At 41.7% G+C, this 27,214-nt stretch overlaps 1 protein-coding gene and 1 long non-coding RNA gene across 2 annotated transcripts in view; one reads left to right on the forward strand and one right to left on the reverse strand.

The window, feature by feature from the left end:
• LOC141783034 (uncharacterized) overlaps positions 1 to 27,214 on the forward strand; it is a 589,922-nt gene that overhangs the window by 267,910 nt on the left and 294,798 nt on the right. The window lies entirely within an intron of this gene.
• LOC141782833 (ADAMTS-like protein 3) overlaps positions 1 to 27,214 on the reverse strand; it is a 133,983-nt gene that overhangs the window by 32,032 nt on the left and 74,737 nt on the right. Inside the window, exons 4-6 of the mRNA XM_074659609.1 lie at positions 13,322 to 13,449; positions 4,638 to 4,683; positions 959 to 1,195 (exon numbers count right to left, since the gene is read on the reverse strand). Of these exons, the coding sequence (XP_074515710.1) occupies positions 959 to 1,195; positions 4,638 to 4,683; positions 13,322 to 13,449 (411 nt within the window). The remainder of the gene's footprint in view (positions 1 to 958; positions 1,196 to 4,637; positions 4,684 to 13,321; positions 13,450 to 27,214) is intronic.

The raw sequence follows: 27,214 nt of genomic DNA on the forward strand, positions 1-27,214 counted from the left end.
TGTCAATCCATTGAAAGATTTAATCGCAGTTAAATGCATGATTGTCCATAGTTAATCGAGATGAATCACAAATTAATCAGGCATTCTTTATCCGTTCAAAATGAACCTTAAAGGGAGATTTGTCAAGTATTTAACACTCTTATCAACATGTGAGTGGACAAATATGGCTGCTTTATGCAAACATATGTATATATTTATTATTAGAAATCAATGAACAACACAAAACAATGACACATATTGTCCAGAAACCCTCACAGGTTCTGCATTTAGCATAAAACAATATGCTCAAATCATAACATGGCAAACTGCAGCCCAACAGACAACAACAGCTGTCAATGTGTCAGTGTGCTGACTTGACTTGCCCCAAAACTGCATGTATATATATATTTACTAAGTTATTGTTGTTTTATATATTGTTGTTTATTACTGCAATGTCTTGACACCGTTGTATTGAGATACAACAGTATATGTAAACCCCCCAAAAAATGTTTTTATTCAGTATAGAATTTTTTAATCTATTTAAAAGACGACACGGGTTTATAAGAATGTATCAGGAACACAAAGGCCACTTTTCCACCTGTAGTTCGGGTCAGTTGGTCCCCACCAAAGAAAAATAAAATACCCATTGTTCACACAGACTTATCCAGGAAGGCTCTCTCACTGACTCTCCTGCCATTAAAAGACAGTGAGCAGCAGTAGATGCATGCTTTGTGTAATTCTGCATTGCTGTGGTCTAGTTTGGGGAAATAATAAAACGAACAATTCATGGTAAAATATGAGGATGACGGAGAAGTCCTGAGACATAAAAAAACGACAAATAAAACTAAAGGAGCAACACAGAACAAGTTTTACATGTGGTCTCCTCACAAGCACGCACAATTGATACTAAGGATTGCCTCATTCACAAAGGTAATGAGGAAATAGGTGGATGACACTGACTGGACAACGTCTGACCTACCCGACACACTCCACTGATGCACATGTCAAAAGCATCCGCCCGGCACCGTGTCCCGTCCAGCACCTTGGGGGCCAGTTCGACAGCGAGACCTCTCCCTTTAGCCTGGCAGCGCAGAGCGCAGGGTGCTGACGGGTCATAAGGTGACGGGAACCATTCGTAGGTGACACCCTGGTACTTGATGTCGTTGTGGGCTGAACACTGCTGGGACCGGAAATCACCCGACTCTGCTGGGCAGTCCTGAGGAGAGGGACGGACACAAGAAATCATTTCAGTGTCACTTTATTAAGTCAGCATTTCTTTCATATACCATTTCACAGGTCATGGGTCTCCTACTTTAACCCCCTGAGACCCGCGATCCTGACTGACTTTACTGTCTTTCAGAGGCTCCAGTAGGTTCAGGTTTTAGGTTGTAGGGCTAGAGTGAAGCTACATTTAATATCATACTAAATCTAAGGAATCCGTTAGTACCAACCATGTCATGCTAGCTTGTCGGGAAGGAGGCTAAATAACGACCCAAAGTGGGGATACATTTTAGCGAGGAAAAACTGGCATGGCCATTTTAAACAGGGGTCCCTTGACCTCTGACCTCAAGATATGTGGATGAAAATGGGTTCTTATGGGGAACCACGAGTCTCCCCTTTACAGACATGCCCACTTTCCTAGGTAGACTGACAATAAGGGGGTTTCTGAGCAGTTTACACAACAGAAGCACTCGCCATCCAGTCGCCGAAATATTAAATTCTTGCAGAGTTTTTGAAACCAAATCACAGTAAGGCTTTTTCTATGGTGTTCCTCAAGGTCTTGGTGTCTTAATGTGGTATTTTGGAGGGATTATTGATCATTTTTAACAATTCTCGAGTGGTAAAAAAAAAATGCTTAAATTTAGCACCAAATCTCTGCATCACAAATTAATCTTCAGGTTCCCAGTTTTCAGATGATGTACACCACTTCTATGTGACATCTACTGATGACCTGCTATCTCCCCCTAAAGACCTCCTGTACCCCCCTAAAAAAAAGACAAACAGACTGGACTGTGGTTCAGACTGGACATATAGGAAAGACCCAGCCTGTCTGACCATGGCAGAGGAGGTAATGGTGCAGACAAGCGGTTGTCATCTTAACACCTGGATGCCTCTTTGGACTGAGAGCTGTCTCGGATCGATGAGGGATGCTTGTTCCTCCGGGTGACAACTGGCAGACTTTTGTCAGCCAATAACTCTCTCTTCTGATTGAAAACACATCTCGTCTGACACATCAGCTTCGCTCAGTCTACGTATCCTTCAGACGCCTATATGGAGCCCAGTAAACAGAGCCTTCAGTTCAGACAGAGGTAGCCTCCGTGTGTGTGAAGGAGGGGGGGGATAAATATTATCCTGGGACCATTTCCCAGTGGAAGCTTCATAATGAATCCAGACTAAACCACTTCAGTGGGGAAGAAGAGAAATACGACTCTGATTACAGAATGGTTGTTTCAACAGGCTGAATGTGTTTCTGTGGTTTGGGAGAGTGCAGTCCGGCTGTAGAGCTATACCATCACGGGGGGGATGTGCTCGTGGTTGTTGGTCTCTCGTGGATCAAATGACGACTGTTGATATTACGTGATGGACTGTCAAGGACCGCTGGAGGGGTTATTCACTTATATCATTAAACAGACTTTATTATAGCAAAATAATCGATGCGTCCTTTATTCCCCTGCCTGGCACACCAAACAGCGTGGCACATATTTGTGGTATGATCTGAATTAATACCCAAATGGTCACAGAGGGCTGGGAGTACGTTTAATGCCTGCAGAGTCCTCCATTTCGTATTCTTTCCTCTTACAAGTAACCAGATCAACAGGAAATAGTCTCTCAAAGAGAACGCCCCTGGACGTGGCCCCGTATCAGACTTCCTCACAGCTCCCTGGTGATCTTCTGATCCTTAACAACAAGCTGGGGGGAAAAGATGAAGATTTGGGGGAGCTGTTGAGGATGGAGTGTTCTATGAATAAGGTCGGGGTGTGACAGCATTTAATCAAATCTGAATCCAGTGTTGAACTCTTATCTTTAACTCTTTGGTTCGGCTTTCATAACTTTAAGAAACCAAAGTTAAAAAGTACTCAAAGATTCAGTTGGGATCTTTGGGTAGGGATGCACCGATACCGATACCAGTATCGAGTATCGGGTCCGATACTGTGCTCATGTACTCGTACTCGCAAAATGGCTCCGGTGCAACAGCATTGATACCACTTTACGCCAGCGTGACGTTAACCTCTCGTCACCATCTTTCGGATCCTATCGCACGCGCTCACGCTACACCTCCCCGACGGTGCGGGCTACACGGGCCGGTGGTGAGCTCGACCCTGCGGGACTTTCATTGCGCCATAGGGTTTTGCTTGCACCCTCTGACTAACGCATGTGTTAGACTCCTTGGTCCGTGTTTTGAATACGGGTCGGGTGGGTTGCAGACATTGCCGCAGACCCCTGGCGCCTTTTATTTGGGCCGAGCCCCACCCTTGTGGCACGACGTGGTTGGGGCGCACTAAGGACAGTCGCATCGGGGCCCGTCCCTACACGGCGAGGAGAGAGGAAGCAGTGAGCACTTTGGCCACGGCCCCGGGAAGCACCTTCGCCCCGAGCCTTTCCAAGCCGACCTAGAGGTCGCGGCGCACCGCCTCGTATGCGGGACTCCCCAGCCTGCCGTGTGTCGCTCACACCCTCCAGCTGGCTGTTAACGAGAATCCTTTGGCACAGAGAAGTACAGACAACCCGAAAACATAACCCTCTGGCAACGGCTGTCGCTGGCACGGAGGCTTAACAAATAGGGCTGAAACGATTTCTCGAGTAACTCGAGTTATTCAATTAATAAAAATCAATGCAAATTCTTTGCATCCAACAGGGGAATGACAGAGAAGTACTATAGAGCCACTGTGTTAGTGGTATTGAAAAGGACCACAGACAAAGTAACATTTGCTCTTTAATGTGCTGCAGCTGACCAGCTGATTAGCTTTCTAGCCTGCAGAATGACATTAGCAGTGCACTTTGAATGTTTGTTTGGTGGCTCATTCAACAACTAAGGTGCAGGACAAGACGTGCGTTCATGTTTGTAAGTTAGATAAGAAGGAGCAGGAAAGCTAATGTGGGTTGTTGTTCACAGTGTGTGCCTCCTGTGTTGTGTAGCAGGCTGCTGTTTTGTCTGTCAGTCAGTGTAACCGGTGATAGAATGCTAATGTTACTGCTTTATGCAAATATTTGATTGACTATATGGAAACAATGTAATAGAGAACAAACAGTATTGCACAGAGAGAATATAAATTGGTTAGGTTTAAGGAAACATCTTGGTTATCGTTATCGTATCGTCATAGTTAAAATAAATCAATGTTGTTTATCGATCCATCTACACCCAAACTCTTTCCTATGCAGACTCTGTGGCTCTATAATAAAGTCACCTGACTTCGTCTTTTGCTCCCAACGGAGTACATTCAGAATACCTACGGACGCTGGAGGGCTTTGTCACTTGAACGTAAACATAACGTTGTTTTGGGGCACTTGCTGAAACTACTGATTCATTTCTACTGGGAGGGCAGTCACATGTCACCTTCAAAACACTTATACTAGTCGTCCTCTCCAAGTTAACATGTAAACGTCTAAAATGAATTTAGTAACTAATATTAACGATGGTTGCTAAAGTTCAGACTCACCATGTTGCTGCAGGTTCTGTAGCGGATGTTTTTGCCACCACAGCTTCTGCAAAGGAAGATTAAAAAAAAAAGGTTCTCAGCACTTTTGCAAATCAACAGGTGATTCAGTGACACTCAAGCTGTGTGAAAACACACACAACTACATGCAAAAAGCTGTCAATCAAAAGCTTTAGAAACAACGAACGCCACTAATGAAGCACTCTTTTCTTGTTTATAGGTGCCAGACTTTTGTTCACCTGACAGAGATAAATTCACAGATTGTTTTATAAGGCTACAAGTTTAATTACTCTGTGTCTAGTGTTGTTCTGTTGGGAGTTCTTCTCCCCGTCCTTCAGCCTGCTTTTAATATTTTTCCTACTTTTTCACCTTGAACTTTGTTGAACTTCTCTCAGTTTGCTCTGGATAGGACCTGCAGGTAAATCCCTGAATGTGAAGTAAACGTGGTGGATAAACAAACACACACGCATCTAGTAAAATATCCATGCATGTGCACACACACACACACACACACACACACACACACATACACATACACACCTGTAAAGTTACAGCATACTCCACCTGCAGCACACATCACCTAGCCAGCAGCCATCTCAGCACTTCACTGAGCTCCAGCTGGCAGAGCCCAAAATGTCAAGCTAAAGTGAACTCACAGATATGCACACACACACAAACACGCACATGCGCACGCGCACGCGCACACACACACACACACACACACACACACACACACACACACACACACACACACACACGGCTTGAGAGTGAACCTGAGCCCTGTGTTAAATGTGCCATAGCAGAACGTTCTTTTTCCCCGTGACAGCATGGACTCGCTGTTAAATCTGTTCCACCTTGTTAGCAGCAATAACAACAGCCATTCTCTCGGTGTGTGTTAACTGCCATTAAGTGCACGTTTTCCCCTGCCGGCGTACAATAACACGAGACTAAACTGGTAGCAGCTCATTTATCCCGGTGTAAAGCAGGCGTGGTCTAATCTCCCATTTTAATGAGCAGATAGAGAGCTGCTATCTCCAAACTAAACCAAACACAGACAACAGCGAGCCGTGTTAATGAACTAATTAATAGATTTCAGCCATTATAATACAAGGATAACTACTCAACCATGGACAGACAGTTTGTGTGTGCTGCAAATGGGTGTACTGTGCTTTCAGGGTCTAGGGAAGTCTACAGCTACAGCCATTAGTCTTCTACTAAACTCACAACACTGACATGACCACAGTGCATCTGTTGATGTCAGGACAGGACACAACCACCACTGCACCACACAGCAGAATGGGAAGGAAACAAATCACCATCATGTTCCCAATGTGTTCCAATCCCCCGTTAATTACATCATTGTGTGAGCAAGTCTGCATTTTTAAATCTCTTGTTAGTAATAGTCATGTTTCTATTATTATGATTATTAGTAGTAGTCATGTTTCTATTATTATGATTATTAGTAGTAGTCATGTTTCTATTATTGTTACTGCTATTATTACTGATATTTCTACTGTCACTCTATCATATCCACCACTTTTGATTATTGGGTAACACTTCATTTTACAGGTCCACAAATGTCATGGTGATAATTAGCAAGCAAGCTATTTGAAATTTTCTTTGAAATTACAGCCAAATTACCCCAATATTTACCTCAAAATTTATCGAAAATGACTTTTATTATAAACATTATTTAATAATGTTTATAATAATAATAATGGTAATTTATTTAATACATTTCCAGTAAAATAATACAGAGTTAATTGATATGCTTTATTTCCATGTCTGCTGATAAATAGATAATAATTAGCAAATAACTTATTTGAAATTTCTCATAAAAAACTCCCTGAATCATGACATCAGCTACCAGGTTACATTTGTGTCGACAACTCCGATGAAGAGCAGCCACTTCTCAAGCCTAGGGGCCCTATATTAACCATTATATGCTATATTAGCGTATAATTATTAAATAATGTTTATAATAAAGTCATTTTTGGATCAATTTTAAAGGGAAAATATCGGGGTAATTTGGCAGTAATTCCAGAAGAAATTTCAAATAGGTTACCTGCTAATTATCACCTAATTACCGTTGAAATTAGTGTACCTGTAAAATGAAGCGTTACTGATTATTGTTATTAGTCTATTATTATTATAGCTGTTGTGCTGTTATTGTGATTGCTGTGCATCTCTCTCTCTCTCTCTCTCTCTCTCTCTATCTCTCCCTATCTCTTTTCTCTCTCTCTCTCTCTCTCTCTCTCTCTCTCTCTCTCTCTCTCTCTCTCTCTCTCTCAACCCAACCAGTTGAGGCAGATGGCCACCCACCCAGAGCCTGATTCTGCCTGCCTGAGGTTTCTACCCGTGAAAGGGAAGGTTTTTTCTTGCCACTGTCGTACCAAGTGCATGCTCATGGGGGGATCTCTGTGAATTGAACTATTCATCCATCACTTTCAGCTAATCTATTTTGACTTCTCTGCCCAGACAGCAGCAAACGTCGGAGTTACATTCCCAAATGTAGGACAGAGGCAGTCTGTGTGACCTTAACAGCGGCAGGTTGCACACGTCGGTAATGCGTCGGCTTACAGCCCTTCATTACAGTACTGGAAAATCCTGTTGTTTATAGTGACATAAAGAACAAGAGCACATTCTGTGAAAGTGGAAGGGTATAATTTACTTCCACGTCGGATTGATTTTAAAAGCATTCTGAATATGTGAGCAATGCCTTTGATAATGCATAACAGAGATTTCTGTTGTCTTTCACCAAGAAATGTACAGCTGGCGGAATGAAAAGTGATGATTACATCTAATGTCGGGTGTCTTTCTGAGGCCAGTTGAAAACTGAGGAAAAGATTATTACGACCTGTCAGGAGGCAGATGCAGGGATGAAAGTAATGAACTTAATAGTATATCGACAGAACAACTTTATATATTCAACACAATTCAGGCATTGATAAAATGTGCTTTTGAACCAATCAGTACTATCGCCACATTCTTCAAAGTAGAGGAAGAAGAAAGATGCCTCAATGTCATCGGTGGAACTATAAACTATGAGGCTGTGAGGAGGATTCACTTAACGTGAACTGCTTCAGGCTCATTCACAGAGTGCTTACTGTACATAAAGACAAGACATAGAGGAATAACTTGCTAACCTACTTTTTTAAATAAACAATGAAAACACAATCAGTGATTTCCGCGGGAGTGGAAAAAAGAGAAAAATAGAATCGTCAACCTCCGAGGCTGACAAATGAAGCCAACGTGGAAGTGCCAACAACTGCAGTTCATCTAATGGCCGCTTCAGACTAGCTCCAAAAGGGAGTCAATCCCCATAGACCCCCATGTTAACCCTCTGAGACCCTTAATAGACCTGTTTTTGTCCTTTTTAGGGGAGTACAGGGGGTGTTTAGGGGGAGATAGCAGGTCAACAGTAGATGTCACATAGAAGTGGTGTACATCATCTGAAAGCTGAGAACCTGAAGATTAATTTGAGATGCAGCACAGCACTGTGTGTCAAGTTGTTCATAAATCAGAAATAAACATGAATGAATGAATTAATTAGATTTTAGGTTTTAGAACATTATGATCAAAGTATATGATGGCCATTCCCATGCTCTGTCCCATAAATTGTTGCAGCAATTTTCGGGTTGATACCATTTGTTACAGAGATTTAACAATTTTTTACCACTGGAGAATTGATAAAAATTATCAATAATCCCTCCAAAATACCACATTAAGACACCAAGACCTTTAGGAACACCACAGAAAAAGCCATGCGGCGATTTGGTTTCAAAAACGTTTGACATTTTGAGATTGCTGCAAGAATTGCATGTTTCGGCGATTGGATGGCGAGCGCTTCTGTTGTGTAAACTGCTCAGAAACCCCCTTATTGTCAATCTAGCTAGGAAAGCCATCCATCCTCTGAATGCTCTAGGTCTCTAGTTTGTGGCTGTAAAGTTTCATGAGGCTGTGATTATCCTAGAGGTCACCACAGGTGTCACTACAATGAAATGGCTCCTATAGGAACTAAAATCATCACACATGAATACAGTTGGACTCATTGGATCCACAAGAGTCTCAGCTTTACAGTGATACCCAATGTATGTAATTCAAGACTGTTTATGGACCCCAATATGCAGAAATCCTTAGTGAGAATCTTTAGGTTTTCTACTTTCATAGCTTTACCCTAACTCTAAAAGTGAACCTGCAGAGCCTCTGAAAGACAGTAAAGTCAGTCGGGTCTCAGAGGGTTAGGCTGGTAAGTGGATCTCTAGTTAAAGGGGACATATCATGCTCATTTTCAGGTTCATACTCTATTTTGGGTTTCTACTAGAACATGTTTACCTTTTTCTAATGTTCAAAAAACACTTTATTCTTGGAGAAGCCATTGGAGAAACGGGAACGCGCCGATTGCACCAGTATGGTGCTTCAGTTTGACTGAGTTATAACACTTACAAGAAGGGCTGTGACTTCTGATAAAAAAATTGTTAAAACTGGGTGCTATGGGTTAATTTAATTATTACACCACAAACGATCAAAGCAACATCATTTAGCAAAAGCATTGTTCATCTTTTACGATTCTGGTGTCCGCCAACAATTTACATTCTGGTCATTAAGAGCTAAACAGCAGTGGACAGTGTCGGATATTTTAGCCACAGACAGACAGATATTTCCTCTGCTTGTTGAGTGTTGCCGTGAGGAGTTAGAGGGAGTTAATGGGCCTTTAAAGGGGAGAGAGAGACACAGTCTGGCACAGAGGAGGCAAAGCAACGGGCAAAGAAAAGCTCCACTCCAAAAGAAACACTGGACCCAGACAGAAAGCCAGTGTGTGTGTGTGTGTGTGTGTGTGTGTGAATGAAGTTGCAGATTAAGCTGGATGGACTCACTCTAGCTAGACACTACTGTCCTCTGTGGTCCAGAGCGATGGACGCACACACAAATAACAGTCAACTAAAAAGTATATCATATAATATTAGAATCAGAAATACTTTACTGATCCCCGGGGGGGATATAAGAATAAGAAATGAGAATATAAGAAACATGTATAAATATTTGCATTAAATTGTCAGTAGTCAGTATATTTTTGGCATCATTGGGCAAAAATGTCATAATAACCTTTCAGCATACTGTAATTCAAGTGTTCTGAGAGATAACTAGACTTCTGCTCCTCCTCATGGCTCTGTTTTCAGGCTTTAGAAAATCTAGCCCGTGACGGGAGACTTTGACCAATCACAGGTCATTTCAGAGAGAGAGCGTTCCTATTGGCTGAGCTCCGGTCATGTGACCAGAACTTGGCGTTCCTTCACCAGATTTCACAATGGCGGCGGCGGCACAAACTTTCTCATTTTACAGCTAAACCTTGCACTACAAGATGATTCTGAAAACATCTGAGGAGAGAAATAGGCATTAACGTAGCATAATATTGATTCATATTTGATCAGCGCTGCCTAGTTTGACCGTTTGGTCGGAGTTCGCAAGTGATTGACAGCCGGCTCTCATAGACGGCAGATGGACAGCAGACCTCAGATCAGCTCTTACTGCTTGTTTTCCTCCGGTCTGTGAAATCTTGCAGATGCCGTTAGGAGCACCGGAGGACACAGAGGAACTTGATTTTTTTCAGGTTGCCTGTTTCATGAACTACTGTCAGGATATAGCGACTGTTTTATAAAAATAACTTTTTTAATCATATTTGCTCCAATCTCGCCTACTTCAACTTTAAGACATACAATATATAACCACAGTGCAAATAAGCAAATACAAAATGCTGAGAAGTGAGATCTATTAAGTGTGTTTAATATAAATGCAAGAATAGTGTCAATAAGAATTAAATAAGAATATTTCTATAAATGTACAGTATAGCTGCAATATTAATGACAGAGTATTGCACAGTTTAATCATCGCACAAATTATTGTACAGTTGAGTTAAGTCAGTATTTAAGATGCTGTAACAGTTGACGGGTAAGATAAATCCAGGAATTACAACCTTACAATAGTCTGAGTGAAACAAACCTGGTTATATTGCAGTCAGTATCTATAATGGAAAATAGGGGATGAGCATCTGGAGTAAAATGTTATGGTCTTAGCTGACATGCTCTTCCAGGGCTCATAAACGTCGGTCTGTCAGCACTAGTACCTCTACTCCCCACAGGAGAAAAACCTCCTCCACAGGAAACATCCAGTAGAGCAACACCGGCCCAAATATGACAAAACACAACCATAAAAACCCAAAGGCCAGTTTGCAGGGTGTATTTACTCCTCTTTTATCTCTTTCAGTACTATTCATTTCAACTCATAACCATGAGGTGCCAATTAACGAGCTTGAGCACCGCAGTGTGCCTTCGCTGTTTGTTTGTGTGCCGTAAAAAAAGTTCTTACTTAGGGAGAAATTTCAGCAACAGCATGGGCGAGAAAAGTGAGGCTGAGCTGCAGTCAGATATAATGGAGACAAATGTGTTGCCAGGAGGCTATAGAACGATGCCACGGGGCACAGTCTGAAATAGATTGGCTGTGATGACTTCCTGAACAAGCAACACTGCACAACAAATAGCTGAGCAGTGAGAGCAGACAGCCTGAATGTGGCTTTTGAAAACAGCAGAGATTTGAAACCCACACACTCGATGCTTTTATCAGTGTAAGGAAAATACAGAACACACCCAACCCAGACACTGTCTCCTTGACTTCCTATAGCATCCCATCCACACCGACCCACAGAGACGGTCTGGACTCTGTCTGAGTCTCCAGCTCCTTTTTTCCCTCTCTTCAATTCAATGAAGCTTCTTTTTAGTGATGTAACTGTTTTCCCAGATCAATCAGCAAAAGCTAAACAAATAAGCCAACCCAAGTTGTAATAAACGACAATTATCCTATGCAATGATGCATGTTCTTATGTATGTTTTTATTTTGTTTAATTATCTAGTGATTTGTATTTTTCCGCAGCGGGTGTGTGTGGATTTTTAGCCACATTAGTGGCATGGCTCTATGCCACTCTGTTGATCAGTCCCAACACATTCTCACTCCCAACTCGACAAATACCGCCGCTTGGTTGGTGGCCCTACGCTTCAAACTATGACGCTCTAGGTATCCCTCTAGCCTCAGTTTCAGACGTGTCATGGACGGTGTGTCAGTTTCCGCTCGTTACATGCATACAGTCTCTTTTCAAAAGAAACTCCCGACGTAGATTTACTTAGTTTTTAGGTTTACTTATGCAACATAATTTCTTGGTTAGGTTTAGGTAACAGAACTACTTTGTTAGGTTTAGGCAATGAAACTACTTGGCTAGGTTTCGGGGAACCAACTACTTAGTTAGGTTTAGGTAACAAAAGTACTATGTTAGGTTCAGGCACAAAACTACTTGGTATGTTTAGGCAACCAAACTACTTGGTTAAGTTTAGGCAACGAAACTACTTGGCTAGGTTTCGGGGAACCAACTACTTGGTTAGGTTTAGGCAATGAAAGTACTTTGTAAGGTTTCGGGGACAAAACTACTTGGTTATGTTTAGGCAACGAAAGTACTATGTTAGGTTCAGGCACAAAACTACTTGGTAGGTTTAGGCAACAAAACTACTTGGTTAGGTTTAGGCAACGAAAGTACTTTGTTAGGTTTAGGTAACAAAACTACTTGGTTAGGTTTACATATTGAAAGTACTTTGTTAGGTTTAGGTAACAAAACTAATTGGCTAGGTTTCGGGGAACCAACTACTTGGTTAGGTTTAGGCAATGAAAGTACTTTGTAAAGTTTAGGTAACAAAACTACTTGGTTAGGTTTACACATTGAAAGTACTTTGTTAGGTTTAGGTAACAAAACTACTTGGTTAAGTTTAGGTAACAAAACTACTTGGTTAAGTTTAGGCAACAAAACTGTGACCTACTGTATTTCTATTTACTGTAATACACCAAATATAATTTCCGTTCTGTCTTTGTCTGTTTCTGAGTATTATTTACTTCATTTAATCACAACTGTGATGAATGTGATGGATGTTTTTCAACCGACTGTTGGCTGAATATTTTTACTAGTCTTCTTTTTTTTTTTTCTTCTAAATAAATCTGACTTACCTCGAGGTTTGTTTACAACGTCATCTCAGCAATTAACTCTGTATTATTACAGATAAGAATGATGGCCAAACCTACTGTATGTAAATAAGAGGCGAGCTGTGATATACCGGAATTATATTTTAAAGCTCTCAAAGATCTGTCCATTTGTTTTGGGGCAAGTGAACAACATGTGATCTAATGTCAGACCAAACTTGATAAATGTCTGGCTAAACTGTCTGCTATTACTTAATGTACCGACTATTAACACACGTTTGTTTGGCATCAATGAGATACAAAATATTCATGGTCACTAAGACCTCTGTATGCATCCTCCTCAGACTCCAAACATGATGTATCTCCAAAGCCTGAGTCTACTGGTGAAGAGACTGAACTGGAAACATGTGCTTAACAGGTACCATAACAATTCAGCAGGATCATTTGTGGTACGATCAATGTGGTTCAGGTGAGCAGATTTGCAGCTTTGACCAGTTGACAGTTTTAGTCATTAAACAATCTCATCAACTCGAGCAGCGGGCAGCAGCTCTGTACAGCGATCACATATTCTTTTTCCTTTTTAATAATCAGATTTCTGCCACAGGGTATCTCCATATTTCAAAGAAGCTGTCAAGTTGTGTCTTGTTAGATGTTTTTTAAAAGAGGCTTACCCTCCGTTGAGACAGCGTCGTAGAGAGTAGGAGGCTCCTCCTCCACAGGTGCGAGAGCACTCACTCCAGGAGCCCCAGGCGTCCCACCCGATGTCCCTATCTTCATCTGAGCGGGTCGTCCTGGACGCCTACAGAAGGACAAACACCAACACAATCAGGTTAGATATTTACGTAACACAAAGAACACACAGTTCTCAGATGGGATATCTTAGTTCAATATTAACAATATTAATAGCCCCTGGTGATGTATATCTAATGTCAGACCACATTCTGACTATTTTCAGGTCAACGCCGTACGGTGAGTCGGCAATGAAATAGATCAGACAGGACCAGAAAGAAGGATAGAAACTTCAGAAGGGCCTGGACGGCTCCACACTCAGTCACAAATGCAGTTCAATTTCATACACCTAAGATGGATTTAGTCTGCATTTCCTGAAATGCTGTCATGTTCCCTTGGGAGACGTCAAAAAGCTCATAGTGGTCACAAGTCCTTCAGTGCCTGTTGCAACCTGCGGAAGAATCAAGGTCTCTTTGACAGAAACTCTCAGCAATCCAGGCATTACTACGGACTTAATATTCAATATTATTATTGCACTATATGTGTGTTGTGTGTGCTTTTTTTGAATATGTGCCATGCAACTTTCATCACATCGCTTCCACATTCACCATTAAAGTGGCAGTAGTCAGTATGTTTTTGGCATCATTGGGCAAAAATCCCGTAATAACCTTTCAGCATATTGTAATTCAAGTGTTCTGAGAGAAAACTAGACTTCTGCTCCTCCTCATGGCTCTGTTTTCAGGCTTTAGAAAATCTAGCCTGTGACAGGAGACTTTGACCAATCACAGGTCATTTCATTGAGAGAGCGTTCCTATTGGCTGTGCTCCGGTCTTGTGACCAGAACTTGGCGTTCCTTCACCAGATGGTGGCGGTGTCACAAACTTTCTCATTTTACAGCTAGACCGTGCACTACAAGATGATTCTGAAGACATTTGAGGTGAGAAATAGGCATTAACGTAACATAATATTGATTCATATTTGATCAGCGCTGCCTAGTTTGACCGTTTGGTCAGAGTTTGCGTGTGATTGACAGCCGGCTCTCATAGACAGCAGCTGTACAGCAGACCTCAGATCAGCTCTAACTGCTTGTTTTCCTCCGCTATGGGAAATCTTGCAGATGCCGTTAGGAGCACTGGAGGACACCAGAGGACACAGAGGCACATACTTTTTTTCAGGTTACCTGTTTCATGTACTACTGTCAGGATATAGCGACTGTTTTGTAAAAATAACTTTTTTAATCATATTTGCTCCAATCTCGCCTACTTCAGCTTTAATACTGCTCGGAGGTCTGCCCTGAAGAGGCTGGGGGTGAAAGCAATGGAGAGGACCGAGGTACAGGGGTCAGGGGGGTGTCAAGGAAAAAGGTTGCAGCGCCCAAAGGACACTTTGTTCTAGTTTATCAAACCCATGTTCATACTGAACATCAAAGTATTTCATTTATTTTCCTACAAGATCTGTCCCTGAAGAATGAATGTTTTTTTTGGATGGCAACGTTGATTGGGTTAGTTAGTCAACCAGTTTGGTTCAGTCTTAAATAGCTCAGAAACTATTGGATGGATTTCCGTGAAATTTGGTGCACACATTCATGGTCCCCAGTGGATGTATTTACCATTTTGGTGATCTCCTGACATTTTCACTTTGTCCAATACTTTGGACACTTGGTAGCATGTTTTTTCAATTACGAGTGGTGTAAGAAATTACAATCAATACATTACAAGTACTAATCCCAGTAACGCTGTGTTACTTAGAAAAGAAGGGTCGCCTTGTTCACTACTTTACAAGGAGTTAGATCAGAAGGTTGGTATCAGTTTCATCTCTGTACGTTCAGCGGACAGACGTGTTAGCTTGGAGGTGGGTTGTGGTCAACAAGTCTGACAACACAAGACAACATCTCCAATTCAAAAATGAAAGTGTTTTCTGACCTTACACAGCTGTGGTTAAAGTTTGGTTTAGGCAAATAACGAACTTGGTAAAGGCCGTTTGACACCGCCGCACAAAGCAGCCTTAAGTGCCAGTATGCGTCGCACTGGGCTTTCCATTAACTATAATGTAAACCCATCCGCGGCAACAGTGAAAGCACAGGACTTCCTTTCAATAAGATCTTGGTTTGATTGCTGTCAGTAAACCAACAAACCCAACAAAGGGAGAAACCTGCTGCAGGGTTTTAAAAATAACTGCTCTGAACCAAGTAGGTGTGAAAAAATACTCAACAATAAATTCTTGATAAAGCTTGAGCTAAAAAAGCTTAAAGGCCCAGTGGGACGTACTGAAAGTGTGCCATGCTGGCAGAGATCATTTCTGTTCACACAGTGGCAGCATATACTGTATATATATATATATATATCCACACTGAGCCAACGCAGCAGAAGATCAGCTCAGTTTGGATCGGTGTGACTGGAAAGTAACAAAATCCCAGTTAACTGTCAACTGTCTCAACGCAGGATCAGAGACACACGTGTACACCCCTGTGGGCAATAATACTTCTAGAAAAAATAAACTAATAATAATAATCGCTAGAATATATATCAGATTGCATGAATTCAGGATAAGGTAGAATTGTCCCGTGTGTGTGATATGACAGCTGCTACTCTGTGTTGAGACTCCATACGGAGTAGATGCATTCACTTTCAGTTTGTAGAGTAAAAGAGTCCAGCAGTTGCCGGTGCAGACCACAGCTCTCACTGTGCTGAATGATGGGCTGCTGAAACACTAAAGAGAAGCACCACTCGACCCTCCGTGGCCACTGAACAGCAGCATTACCTCACAGTCCTGTGATACACTCATCTGTTTTAGGCAAGTGGTCCCACCAAGCTGCGACAGCCTTCACGCATCTCGGCCCAGACCTTTTCTCTCCTATCTTATCTGCTGTGTTAAAAGCTCAGATGAAAGAGAGAGAGTGACGGAGAGAGAGACTGATATAGCGAGGGAGAGATGGAAAGAGAGAGGGTTTTCCTGGCTGCATGTCACCAAAAATAGGAAAATTGGCTTCCCCTGGGTCAGTGATGTCACCGCAGACCCTACGGTGCCAAAGAAAAAAAGGAATCTCATACTGGGGGCTGCAAGTGTGTGTTAGGAGGAGGAAAATTGAAGCACATTGTAGTATTTATGGAAAATAAGTCCAAGAACTGAAGAAGTGAGCTTTCTAAAGTGCTTTTAAATTGTGCCCTTCAACCGGTGCGTCACCGGGCCAATAGTCAAAACACGTATTTATACAATTCAGAAACCTGTTTTTCCTGGAGAAGTGGTAGGGAAGGCCCTCCACCAAAAAGCTCTGTTGCCGTGTCAGTGAAACCCAGAGCACAGGAACAAACTCTAATTCCTCTGACAATGTTATTTATGCCTGGTCAACCAGAATTAACATTTCTGACATGCCTCCGCAGGTTCCATTTCACCCTGCCTCCCAGGCCCCGGATCACTGGCTGACCTTGGAGCCGGCAGAGCGAAACACTTTGCAGTCTTGAACCTCGTTATACGTCGTACCCCCACGTAGACGGGATCGCTTTGCGCGTCTTGGACTGTTGCACTGCGGCGGGGACTCAGTATTCTCTCGCTTTTTCCTCCGCCTGCTGCAACCGAAGAGACAGACTGATCCGCTAGAGAGGAATTAGACACGTTAGCACTCCGCTAATAGGATAAAACCACCTTTTGTTGTCGGGCTCAGCCGGCTAACAGCCATCACAGACCTCCAACAGTAATAACATCGGCATGAGGAGAATCTGTCCAGCCGAGGCTTTTTCTGGCCTGCCTGGCCTATTGTGTGAGCTCTGCATAGTTCAGTATCAGCAATCTGTGTCCACTGACAACCCAGTTGACCTGGACATGTACAGTATCTTTCTCAATTTAACATGATTAGGACTCAACATGGTGCTAAGCTAGTCCCTGAGTGCAAGCTCCATTAGTATTACTGTCGGTAATTTTACAGGTCCGCAAATTTCATGGTAATTAGGTGATAATTAGCAAGTAACCTATTTGGAATTTTTTTGGGAATTACTGCCAAATTACTCCAAAGTTTACCTCAAAAATGTATCGAACATTACTTTATTATAAACATTATTTAATGCTTAAATAGCATATAATGGTTCAAATAGGGCCCTTAGATAATAAAAACGTTTAATAGCAATTAATCGCATGATAGTATATAGTTAATCAGGATTAATCCCAAATGAATCGCACATTTTTTTATCTGTTCCAAATGTGCCTTAAAGGGAGATTTGTCAAGTATTTAATCCTCTTCTCAACATGGGAGTGGGGAAATATGCTGCTTTATGCAAATGTATGTATATATTTATTATTGGAAATCAATTAACAACACAAAACAATGACAGATATTGTCCAGAAACCCTCACAGGTACTGCATTTAGCATAAAACAATATGCTCAAATCATAACATGGCAAACTGCAGCCCAACAGGCAACAACAGCTGTCAGTGTGTCAGTGTGCTGACTTGGCTATGACTTGCCCCAAACTGCATGTGATTATCATAAAGTGGGCATGTCTGTAAAGGGGAGACTCGTGGGTACCCATAGAACCCATTTTCATTCACATATCTGGAGGTCAGAGGTCAAAGGACCCCTTTGAAAATGTTTTACCAATTGATTTCTTACGTTTTTTAAGTTTCATATGATGCATGTATCTTCACTCTAGCTTTAAAATTGAGTCCGCTACAACCTCCGAAAGATCGATTTGTTCAATGCGTTAAAGAAATTAGAATAAATCCCTGTTTTGTTTTGATCTTTGCTGCCATCTTGACTGTAATGGAGCTGGGAGGGACAAATGAGTGAGATCATCTCTTTGTTTGGGAGGCGAGAGGAGACACCTGGCGGAGATCTGCACTCTACTGGGTCTCTGAGTTTCTAGTTAACAACTTTAAATAAACCTTTATAAGAGGTTCCTTGTTAGAAAGTTTTGTCTCTTTAACTACTTTATAACTTTAACGGTCAGGATATTTTCGGAAGTCAAACAATTTACTGATAAAAAGAGGATAAACTAAGACGCTCCTTCAGCCTGTTTTGCTCTGATTTCATTATTGAGTGGGACCACATAAGCTAACACTACTGTTGATTTAAGCTATAAACTTAAAGGTCCCATATCGTAAAAAATTTGATTTTCATGTCTTTTATATTATAAAGCAGGTTTAAGTGATACGTGAATACGGTGAAAGTATCAAAACACTCAATCCATGGAGAAATACACACAGCCCGTATTCAGAAACTGTGCGTTTGAAACATGCCAATTTCTATGTCCATTTGTGATGTCACAAATCTACAATAATTAGGCCATTTCACAGTTTTAAATGTAAACATACTAAATGTGTCCAAGTTTATTTACAGTTGCAGTGTATGTGAATGACATCAGCTGACAGGATGTAAACATGGACACAAACTGTTGCCTAGCAACGCAATTCCGTTACCATTCCGTTGAAATGCGCTAAAACGGGGCGTTTCAGACCAGAGGGTGAATACAGGTATATTCAGACAGACAGTATGAGGAAAATAATGTGTTTTTTGAACATAATAGCATGTAAACATGTTCCAGTAGAAACCCAAAATACAAGCATGTACCTGAAAATGAGCATGATATGGGACCTTTAATATAAAATTCTACAAATTGATAACAGAGAGATCCTGCTGTTTGGTTGATATATTGAATTGAATGTGGATTTGGACAATATTTATTGAGGATGATAAAGCTCTTAAGTATGCAACCGGAGTACCTTTTCATAGTTTTGCTTCCTCCGACACCGTTGGGTGAATCCATCATTCATTAATTTCATTTATTGATTCTTTCATTCACTGATTTATTTATTGATTCCTTCCCTTTATTCCTCTTTTTTCCTCCAGTAATCCCAAATTGCATCATAGATTTTCCTCTTTGTCTGAGAATCATGAAACATGTATAAGTGCAAATCCTATTAGGCTGCTTCACACTTGATCTCCTGCAGAGTTTCGGAGCTGGTAAACAGACTTGCATCACTTTGTTTGGTTGTGGGGAGCTCAAGCAGAGTGAAAATAGCCAGCAGCATTAATCTCAGTTTGTGTACTGATATGGGAGTGTGTCTGAAGGGATTAGAAAAAAAAAAAACCCGGCCTGCCTCCGTATGTGTATGAGAGTGTTGAATGCAGAATACAATCTACTACTTAAGAAGTCTGTTTAATGTATTCTCAACTGGTTTACTCCACCGTCGGTGTGTGCATGCTGCGCCTATGGATTCAATCTCGATCCATATTGTTGGTGCAAACAATCACACAACCCGTGTACAAGGAAGGTTTATTTACCCAGTGCCTGTGGCAGAGGTCTGCAATCCAACCATGTCTGCTAGAAAGTTTATATGAAACTAATCCGCATTAGCGAGTGATGTTCGCTGGCAACACAGAAATCAGGAAGGAGGTTCACAGCAAAATGAGTGAGTGCAGGCCAGAGCACACAAAGGCCTCCGCAACTATTTGTATCCCGTCCCATACGTCTATAGTCTGTGTGGAATCTTTAAAGGACCATATGATGCATTTTAGCTCCTTAACAATTAATCATGGATAATTTTTTTTCCAAATAAAATTCATGCAAGACTGTTTTTGATGGTGGATATGGACATTACCAGTGGGACAACCTCTGGTTCTGAGAAGTGAAGCCAATGCTCAACTTGCATTCTCTCTAACAGCCAGCAGGGAGCGACTCCTCTGGTTGCAGAAAGAAGTCAGATTGTATAGAAGTCTATGAGAAAATGAGCCTACTTCTCACTTGATTTATTACCTCAGTAATCATTGTAAACATGAGTTTATGGTCTCAATCGCTAGTTTCAAGTCTTCTTCAATACAGAATTTAGTAAATTATGGTCCCATTTAGAGTCAAATAGACCAGCGGCTGCGGCTGCGGCTGCGGCTGCGTGGCGTGGCGGCTGCGTGATTGACGCGTCGGGTGTTCACAACAGCTGCGTTTCTGCTGCTGCTGCTGCCAGCCCTCTGTTTCTACATAGAGTTTGCCTTTCATAATGGCCATTTCATTTCATTATAAATATAATTTATATTTATTTTAGACAGAAAAAAAGTTAAGAAACGTGTGGTAATTTGTACATAATAGTAATAATCCACAATTAAAATCCCTTACTATATTCATTCATGGAGCTCTCCAAGTCACTGCATGTTCTACAACACTGTCCAGCACATATTTCAGAATAAAAGCCTTGTGTTAAGAAAAAGGGGAATTCTGTCCACAGAAAAAACCCTTGAGGGCTTTTATTTTTAAATGAAAGCAGGAAGTGTTGATTTAAAAACAAGTCTTTACTTTTTTAAATCTCCGTAACATATTCTACAGATACAGACATTGAAACTGTAGTAATGTTGCTGATATGATGTTAATATACAGTCAATAGATCACTTTCACTGTCTGTTGTTGCTGTGAACCGCGCGGCTCGCGTCAAAAATAGGCAAGACCTCGAACCTCGAGAAGAGACGAGCATCTCTCGTGGGCAGTGTGGTTGCTCTAACCTGTTGACACGGACGCCGAAATAAAAAACAACAGGTAACGCAGCCGCCACGCGCTCCTGACGTTCCCAGTTTGGACGAAGCGTAAGAGTCCAAATGGTAGTAAGCATTATGCTTAATCGGTGTTACCATTATGAGGGGGTCCTTGGAAAATGTTCTCCCCTTTAAGGGGTATCTGGCCCCAAAAACTTTAAGAACCCCTGTCTTAGTGGAATGTCACTTTAAAGAAAATATAGTTTAAATACAGTTACAATTTTTACAGTTACATTTTTCTTTCCCTTCCTGCAGTGTCGATATAAAACGAGGATCTGCTGGACTGCTTTGACCTGCTAAGTCCGTCTCATTCATAAGGCTGGCGGGTTGGACTCCGGACTCATTATAAACGATTAAGCTCATTCCCTGGCTGATTGCAGCGGAGCCCTCGCACTAGGAGACCTGGCCTCAAAATGCCACTGACAACTGTAGAAACGTAGTGTACCAGCCCTGATCAACATCACACTGTGCCCTTTATACGCAACCCCTCAGCTGTTTATCATGCTTGGGAGAGCTGTGTTTACTGAGCACAGCCAATATGGCGAGCCGTGCACAGGGTCCCTGACCAGACTTCACATGAGACTCGTCAATGACATCATGTATAGCAACAGGACAAATAATAACAACCTATAAAAGATTTAACGGCTCTGGAGAGAAGCTGTATTGAATCACGGTGATGGAAGTGTCAAATGGCGGCCAAGAAGTGAAAAATCACCTCCATCTTTCTCCTTATCCTGTGTTTGTTTAGAGCGTTTGGTCACGAGGCAATTTGCAGTTGTGGTTGAGATGCCTAAAATGTTCTTTATTGAACATAATTATTTTCATATTACATGCAAGACTGTCCTCTCCTGAAAAACAACACGAGCATTCGGTGGTAAAACGATGAAAACTATGTCTGCTCAATGCAAATAATGACCTCTTAGAAGCAAAGGTGGATGTAATGTGACGATAGCAACGCAAAAACTCTAAAAGCCCTTTACACTAGAGGAACTTAACAACATGCAACTTAAGGCGTAGCCCTTTTCTCTGGTTCTGCTCTTGTTTCCACTTTATACTCGCCGTCCTTTAGGGGCGAGTTCCTGAACCTAAGTTTTGGCAAGAGGTGGAACTAAATCCAAGTTACAGATTCTCTGGAGGGGAAGAAATGCTGCAGCTGGTTTGCAACACTGCAAACATGTTGATTACAGTAACAACACTGAACATGTGTGGCAGGAAGTTTGTTTCAATATACATGAAACAATATACAATATTCTACTTCAGAATATCCATAAGTTTTGCAGCCTTGTAATGCATTTGCACACGGGACTGCACCAGCCTGCACGCTCATATGACATATCCGGTTCTGCCAGCTTCCTGCTAGCTGTATGCGGCTGTAATAATGGATATATTGGTTGTAATTCATCACTTTTATTATCTTATAATACACCCATGGGCTGCATGCTGTAAGCCGTGGTGGATGTATTAACGTCTCTGTTCCGAAACAACCGGCTATCGGCCAGCAGCTTGTAGTGCTAGTAGCATGACGTCAACAGAATTTAATGGAGTTGTAGGCTATTTACTAACACGCAGGGCAAAAGCACAGGACACAACCTGTTCTACATCCATGCTCTGTGGTCTGTTGGAAATCCATTGTGGATCCATGACATGAAAAAGTTTGAGATTGCTCTCAAAATCTGTGTGCTGGATTTTAAATAAATAAGGAAGTGAATATAATAGTATGCATATTTATAATCTTTTTATTGTTCAACACAGGCCATTTTGGTAGAGACATTAAATATATGACAATAGAACGGAAATAATTTTGTTTTACTTTTGGACGGCACTTTGTAGGCGGACGTTTTACTGGCGTCTGGTAGTTGCTTTCAGCCCGAAACGGCGGAGGTGTAGCTTTGCTGCTGGGCGCTGATGTTGCAATGGAACGAACAATTGACTTTCACTTCTTAGATGGACAGAACACGTCACTTAGTTTTGGTTCTTAGCCTGTTTGCTTTTTGTGGTTGCACGGAGACAGAGAGCGAGAGAGATAGAGAGCTAAGCTAACAGTAAAGCTGGCAATGCTATCCACAGCTGCTGGATGCAACAGGATGCACATTCAGCAGGCTGAGCTGCTGCAAAGCCGACAGTGCTTCAGAGTGCAGCAGCAGGTATATTAGGAAGACCTCGTACTGTGCGAGTTAACGGCTTCAGTGGCGAGGAAAAACTCCCAGGCTGAACGCCTTTCTATGTCAAACTCCTAATCAGCTCACTAATACTCAATACATATGGTAACACTCTACCTAACACATATATCTATCACATATATACTGTATATCTATCTATCTATCTATCTATCTATCCATCTATCTATATCTATCTATCATATATATCTACCTATCTACCTAACACATCCATCCATCCATCTATCTATCTATCCATCTATCTACCTATCTCCCTCCCTCTTGCACGTTAGTGTGTAGGCTGCAGGCTGGCACAGCTGCTTCCAGCTGTTTTGATGAAAGCAGCAGGCTCATTACCTGGATGACAGGTGCCAAAGGAGCTCAGCATTCACACTAAGTACGAATACACTCAACGCTCACTGAGACACACACAGTTGTGTCGTAGCTCCTCAGCTGCAGCGCTGCCAAAGCAAACAGCCGAGACAGAGACTGTGGCGTGCCTCATCATACTTTTCGTAATCAGGTAGGAACGTGCATTACACAGCACATGCACATGTATCACAAAAAGTTGTTTGTCTATTCTTGCGAAACACCGTTAAATATTTACTGGGCTGCGGCCGGTAATAAAAAAATGACAAAGGTGAAATCCATTCTGCCATAAGCAACCCATAAATCAAAGAGGCGATTAAGCACTTTACACAAACACTGTAATTAATTTTCTGCTTCGTATTCAACATTTAATCCCTGGTTTCTTGCAGGGAAGCTCCTATATCAAGTCGGGGTTCAAATAGCCAAAGTGTAATTCTTTTGGAAAGGCAGCCCTCGTCTTCACAGCGGGGTGAGACTGACCACCGAGTCCTTCACAGCTGCTGCAGAGAAATGCGGGCTCAGGACTCAGCTGAGAGCTGAGAAACAGCACGGGGATTTGAGGTTTTTGTAAAATGAGGCATCTTCCTGGATCCTCTCTGACATCCTGATCCGAGGAGACTGGCCAGTTCGGTTTATCATTCTCCCCTAGAGACGTATCAAGTATTCACTCTGACTCTTAGATGAACCGCTACGAGCTCTTACGAGAAACATGAACCAAATGTCAAGGTTTTTAGTTGGAAATTAACTCATGTTAAGACAGAATGCATTTCTCTGCAGCAGCTGTATCGAACATTTAAAATACCTCAATTAAAACAAAAAGTGAAATGCAATACACATTGTATTTTCATTTTATGTGTGCATTTACTGTCATAATTAAATAAAAAAAATCTAAAAGCACAATTATTGACCTTTTTTATATTTAATAACTGAATTAATTGTTTTTTACCACCTGATTAGACTGTAAATAGGCGTTATCAGTCACTATAAGCACCATAGATGTGGGTCATGGGGCCTACTACACCTACAACGTTGTAAAAGTGAAAGTGAAACTTAAAAGTAGCACGTTTTAATATGTTGTAAAACTGCATGCAATATCACGTTTTGAACATAAACAAAAAGGCTTCTTTAGGTTTAGGCAACAAAAACGTTTTAGGTAAAAACATTGTGTTTTGGGTTCAAACAACTACAAACATAAAGACAACTACACATTGTTGGTGTTTTGTGTCCTATCCATCGTCCCCGACCTCCACCCCTTATGGAGTTTCACACTGTCTATACTACAGCACCTGACTTCCGCTTCTGCTCCTGTCACAATTACTACAGTCGCTAGAGGTCGCTGTCATGTTCTTTTATTCCTTCTTTCGGTGATCTACCATGTGAATAGATGATAGAACCTACTAGAAGGCGTAGTAGGCCCCTATTGACCCACATCTATGGGACTTATAGCGACTGATAACGCCTATTTAATAGGCTGACAAAAGTCTAATCGGCTGTTTTTACTGTCTGTACAGCTTCCTGCAGCACAATCAATCCCCTAAAACTGTAGTCAATCACAAATGTAACTAAATGTGTAGTCAATAGCCTGCTAGCCGAACAGGAAACGGTTTTAATGTGAAATGCTCATGTCAGCAATGATAAGCCACACCCCCAAATTGTGATTGGACAGCACGCAAAACTGCAGTGATGCTGTGAGGTAGCATCAGAACAGTCCGATTGGTCACGAACAGATTTCCAATAATGGAGCGTGTCGGTCCGGTGAAAGACTTCAGTGAAGGCTGGACTCATATATCCTCACTCATGTCTCCTCAGAGATCCCTCCCCGATCCTCGCTCCTCAGAGCAGAAATAAGAGCGTTGGAACGTCCTTCATGATGGCGGACCAGGATGATGAATAAGGGAATTGGCACGTATCCATGCAAAGCTCAGTAAAAAAAAGGAATAAGTTGGAGCACCTAATCCACTGCTGACAGCCAGGAGGAAGTGAGCTGAAGAAGTGTCTCAAGCTACACATGAACGGCAGACGAAGAAGAGGAGGTTTTCACTGGAAAAGACTGGGGAATATGGAAGCATCCGGGATTAGAATCATTATTAGAGGAACATATGATTTGCCCTGATCAAAACCACAAACTACAGTAACTATGGGAACGATCCAACACGTCCTCTTCCTGTCAAGCTGCAGAATTGGTCCTGCCCGAGGACGGTACACCAGAATGCTGAAGCCTTTGAAGCAGCAATCAGGATAAAAAGGATAGAGCCTAATTCTTAACTGTTAGGAGTTCAAGCATCACATACACATTAAATATGAAGGTAAGTGAATACGAAACATGTATTAGTGATTAGGTACAAGCTTGGTTGGCTAGAGATAGGGGAATGTGAGAGAGGACAACTCACCAGAGATATGCAGCCCAACCGAAGACTTGTTATTTTGTTCCAACATCCAGAAATCTGTTTGGCTTGAAGCACTGACTGTACTGAGTAAAGATGCTACGTGATGCATATTAAACGAGAAAGATTATATTGACTGACACTGAGCTAAAGGTTAAGGGTAAATAATGAGGCTGAAGAGCCAGGGGTCTACTTGGTGGAGGGAAGGGTGCAGTGGACCATATTCACAGAAGCAACATCCACTATTAGTTTAGATTTGGGAGTTTGAGATTTTGGGTTTAATGGCAAAGACGGCTTCGGAAGCTAGAAAGAGCTCCAAGACAAAATTTCTAAAAGCCACTAGAGCTAGAAGCAATTGTTGAATCCAACAAAATTATTAGAAATGAATAGGGGTGTAAGGATTCATCTACTACATCGATGTATCGATTTATATTCCTACGATTCAACTACACCGATAGGTATTCAGCAAGTTGTCCCTCACGGGGGACGTATATCAATCTGAAATCGATTTGCAAGATAAATAATCTGTTGGATAGATACTAAGAATTTGCAACGTTATATGGATGTATATTTTAGCACTTTTATTAGTAAAGAAATGTTATACGTTACTCCGGTTCACTCTCCCCGTAAACATCGTCATGCGCCAGCTTGGCCGGCTCTGCAGCGCAAGCGTGCATGCAGATGCCCCTTTGCCAGGACTCCTCGCTCTCTCACCTGGTAGCGGCGTGGAGGGACCGGTTGGCAGAGTTTCACTTCGGGGGGCATTACGTGACAAGGTGTTATCAATCTACTTGACGAGGGCGGCTTCACCCACAGGTGATTTCCACGTGCACATTTGTTTTGTATTATTATGTAGCGTAAGTTTGGAGCGTTATTTAGCCTCCTTCCCTACAAGCTTGTATGGCATGATTGGTACCAATGGATTCTTTAGATTTTCTAGTTTCATTCGATACCAGTATCTACACCCTAGCTTTAAAACTGAGTCCACTACAACCTCAAAATTGCAAGTTGTGTTAAAGCATTAAAGAAATTAGTGGCATTAAAATGAATTAATGCATGACTATCGCGTTAACTTTTACCGCCCTAATTATTACATCTGATCATATTGTTTAAATGGAAACAGCCCTCTAACTGTTTGTTTTCAGACTAATTCACTTAGTTTTGCAGCATCTCTGTATAAGTAGATGCTCTGCTGGTTCTACTGCAGCAGACTCTACCTCTTCAAATCCCTTCCATCTATTTTCCCCTGCTACTATTTCACTAATTCTTCAGTTTCATTCCACTCTGCCTCTAAAAAAAAAACTCCTCTTTTTCTCTCACACACATAAAACACAATACAGCCCTTATGAAAGCCCCTTCAGCTCTTGTCTGTATCACAAAGCTGCAACCAGCTTCCCATATGTGCACCTACTGTA

This window comes from Sebastes fasciatus, chromosome 2 (genome assembly GCF_043250625.1).
Source record: "Sebastes fasciatus isolate fSebFas1 chromosome 2, fSebFas1.pri, whole genome shotgun sequence".
NCBI classification, from domain to species: domain Eukaryota; kingdom Metazoa; phylum Chordata; class Actinopteri; order Perciformes; family Sebastidae; genus Sebastes; species Sebastes fasciatus.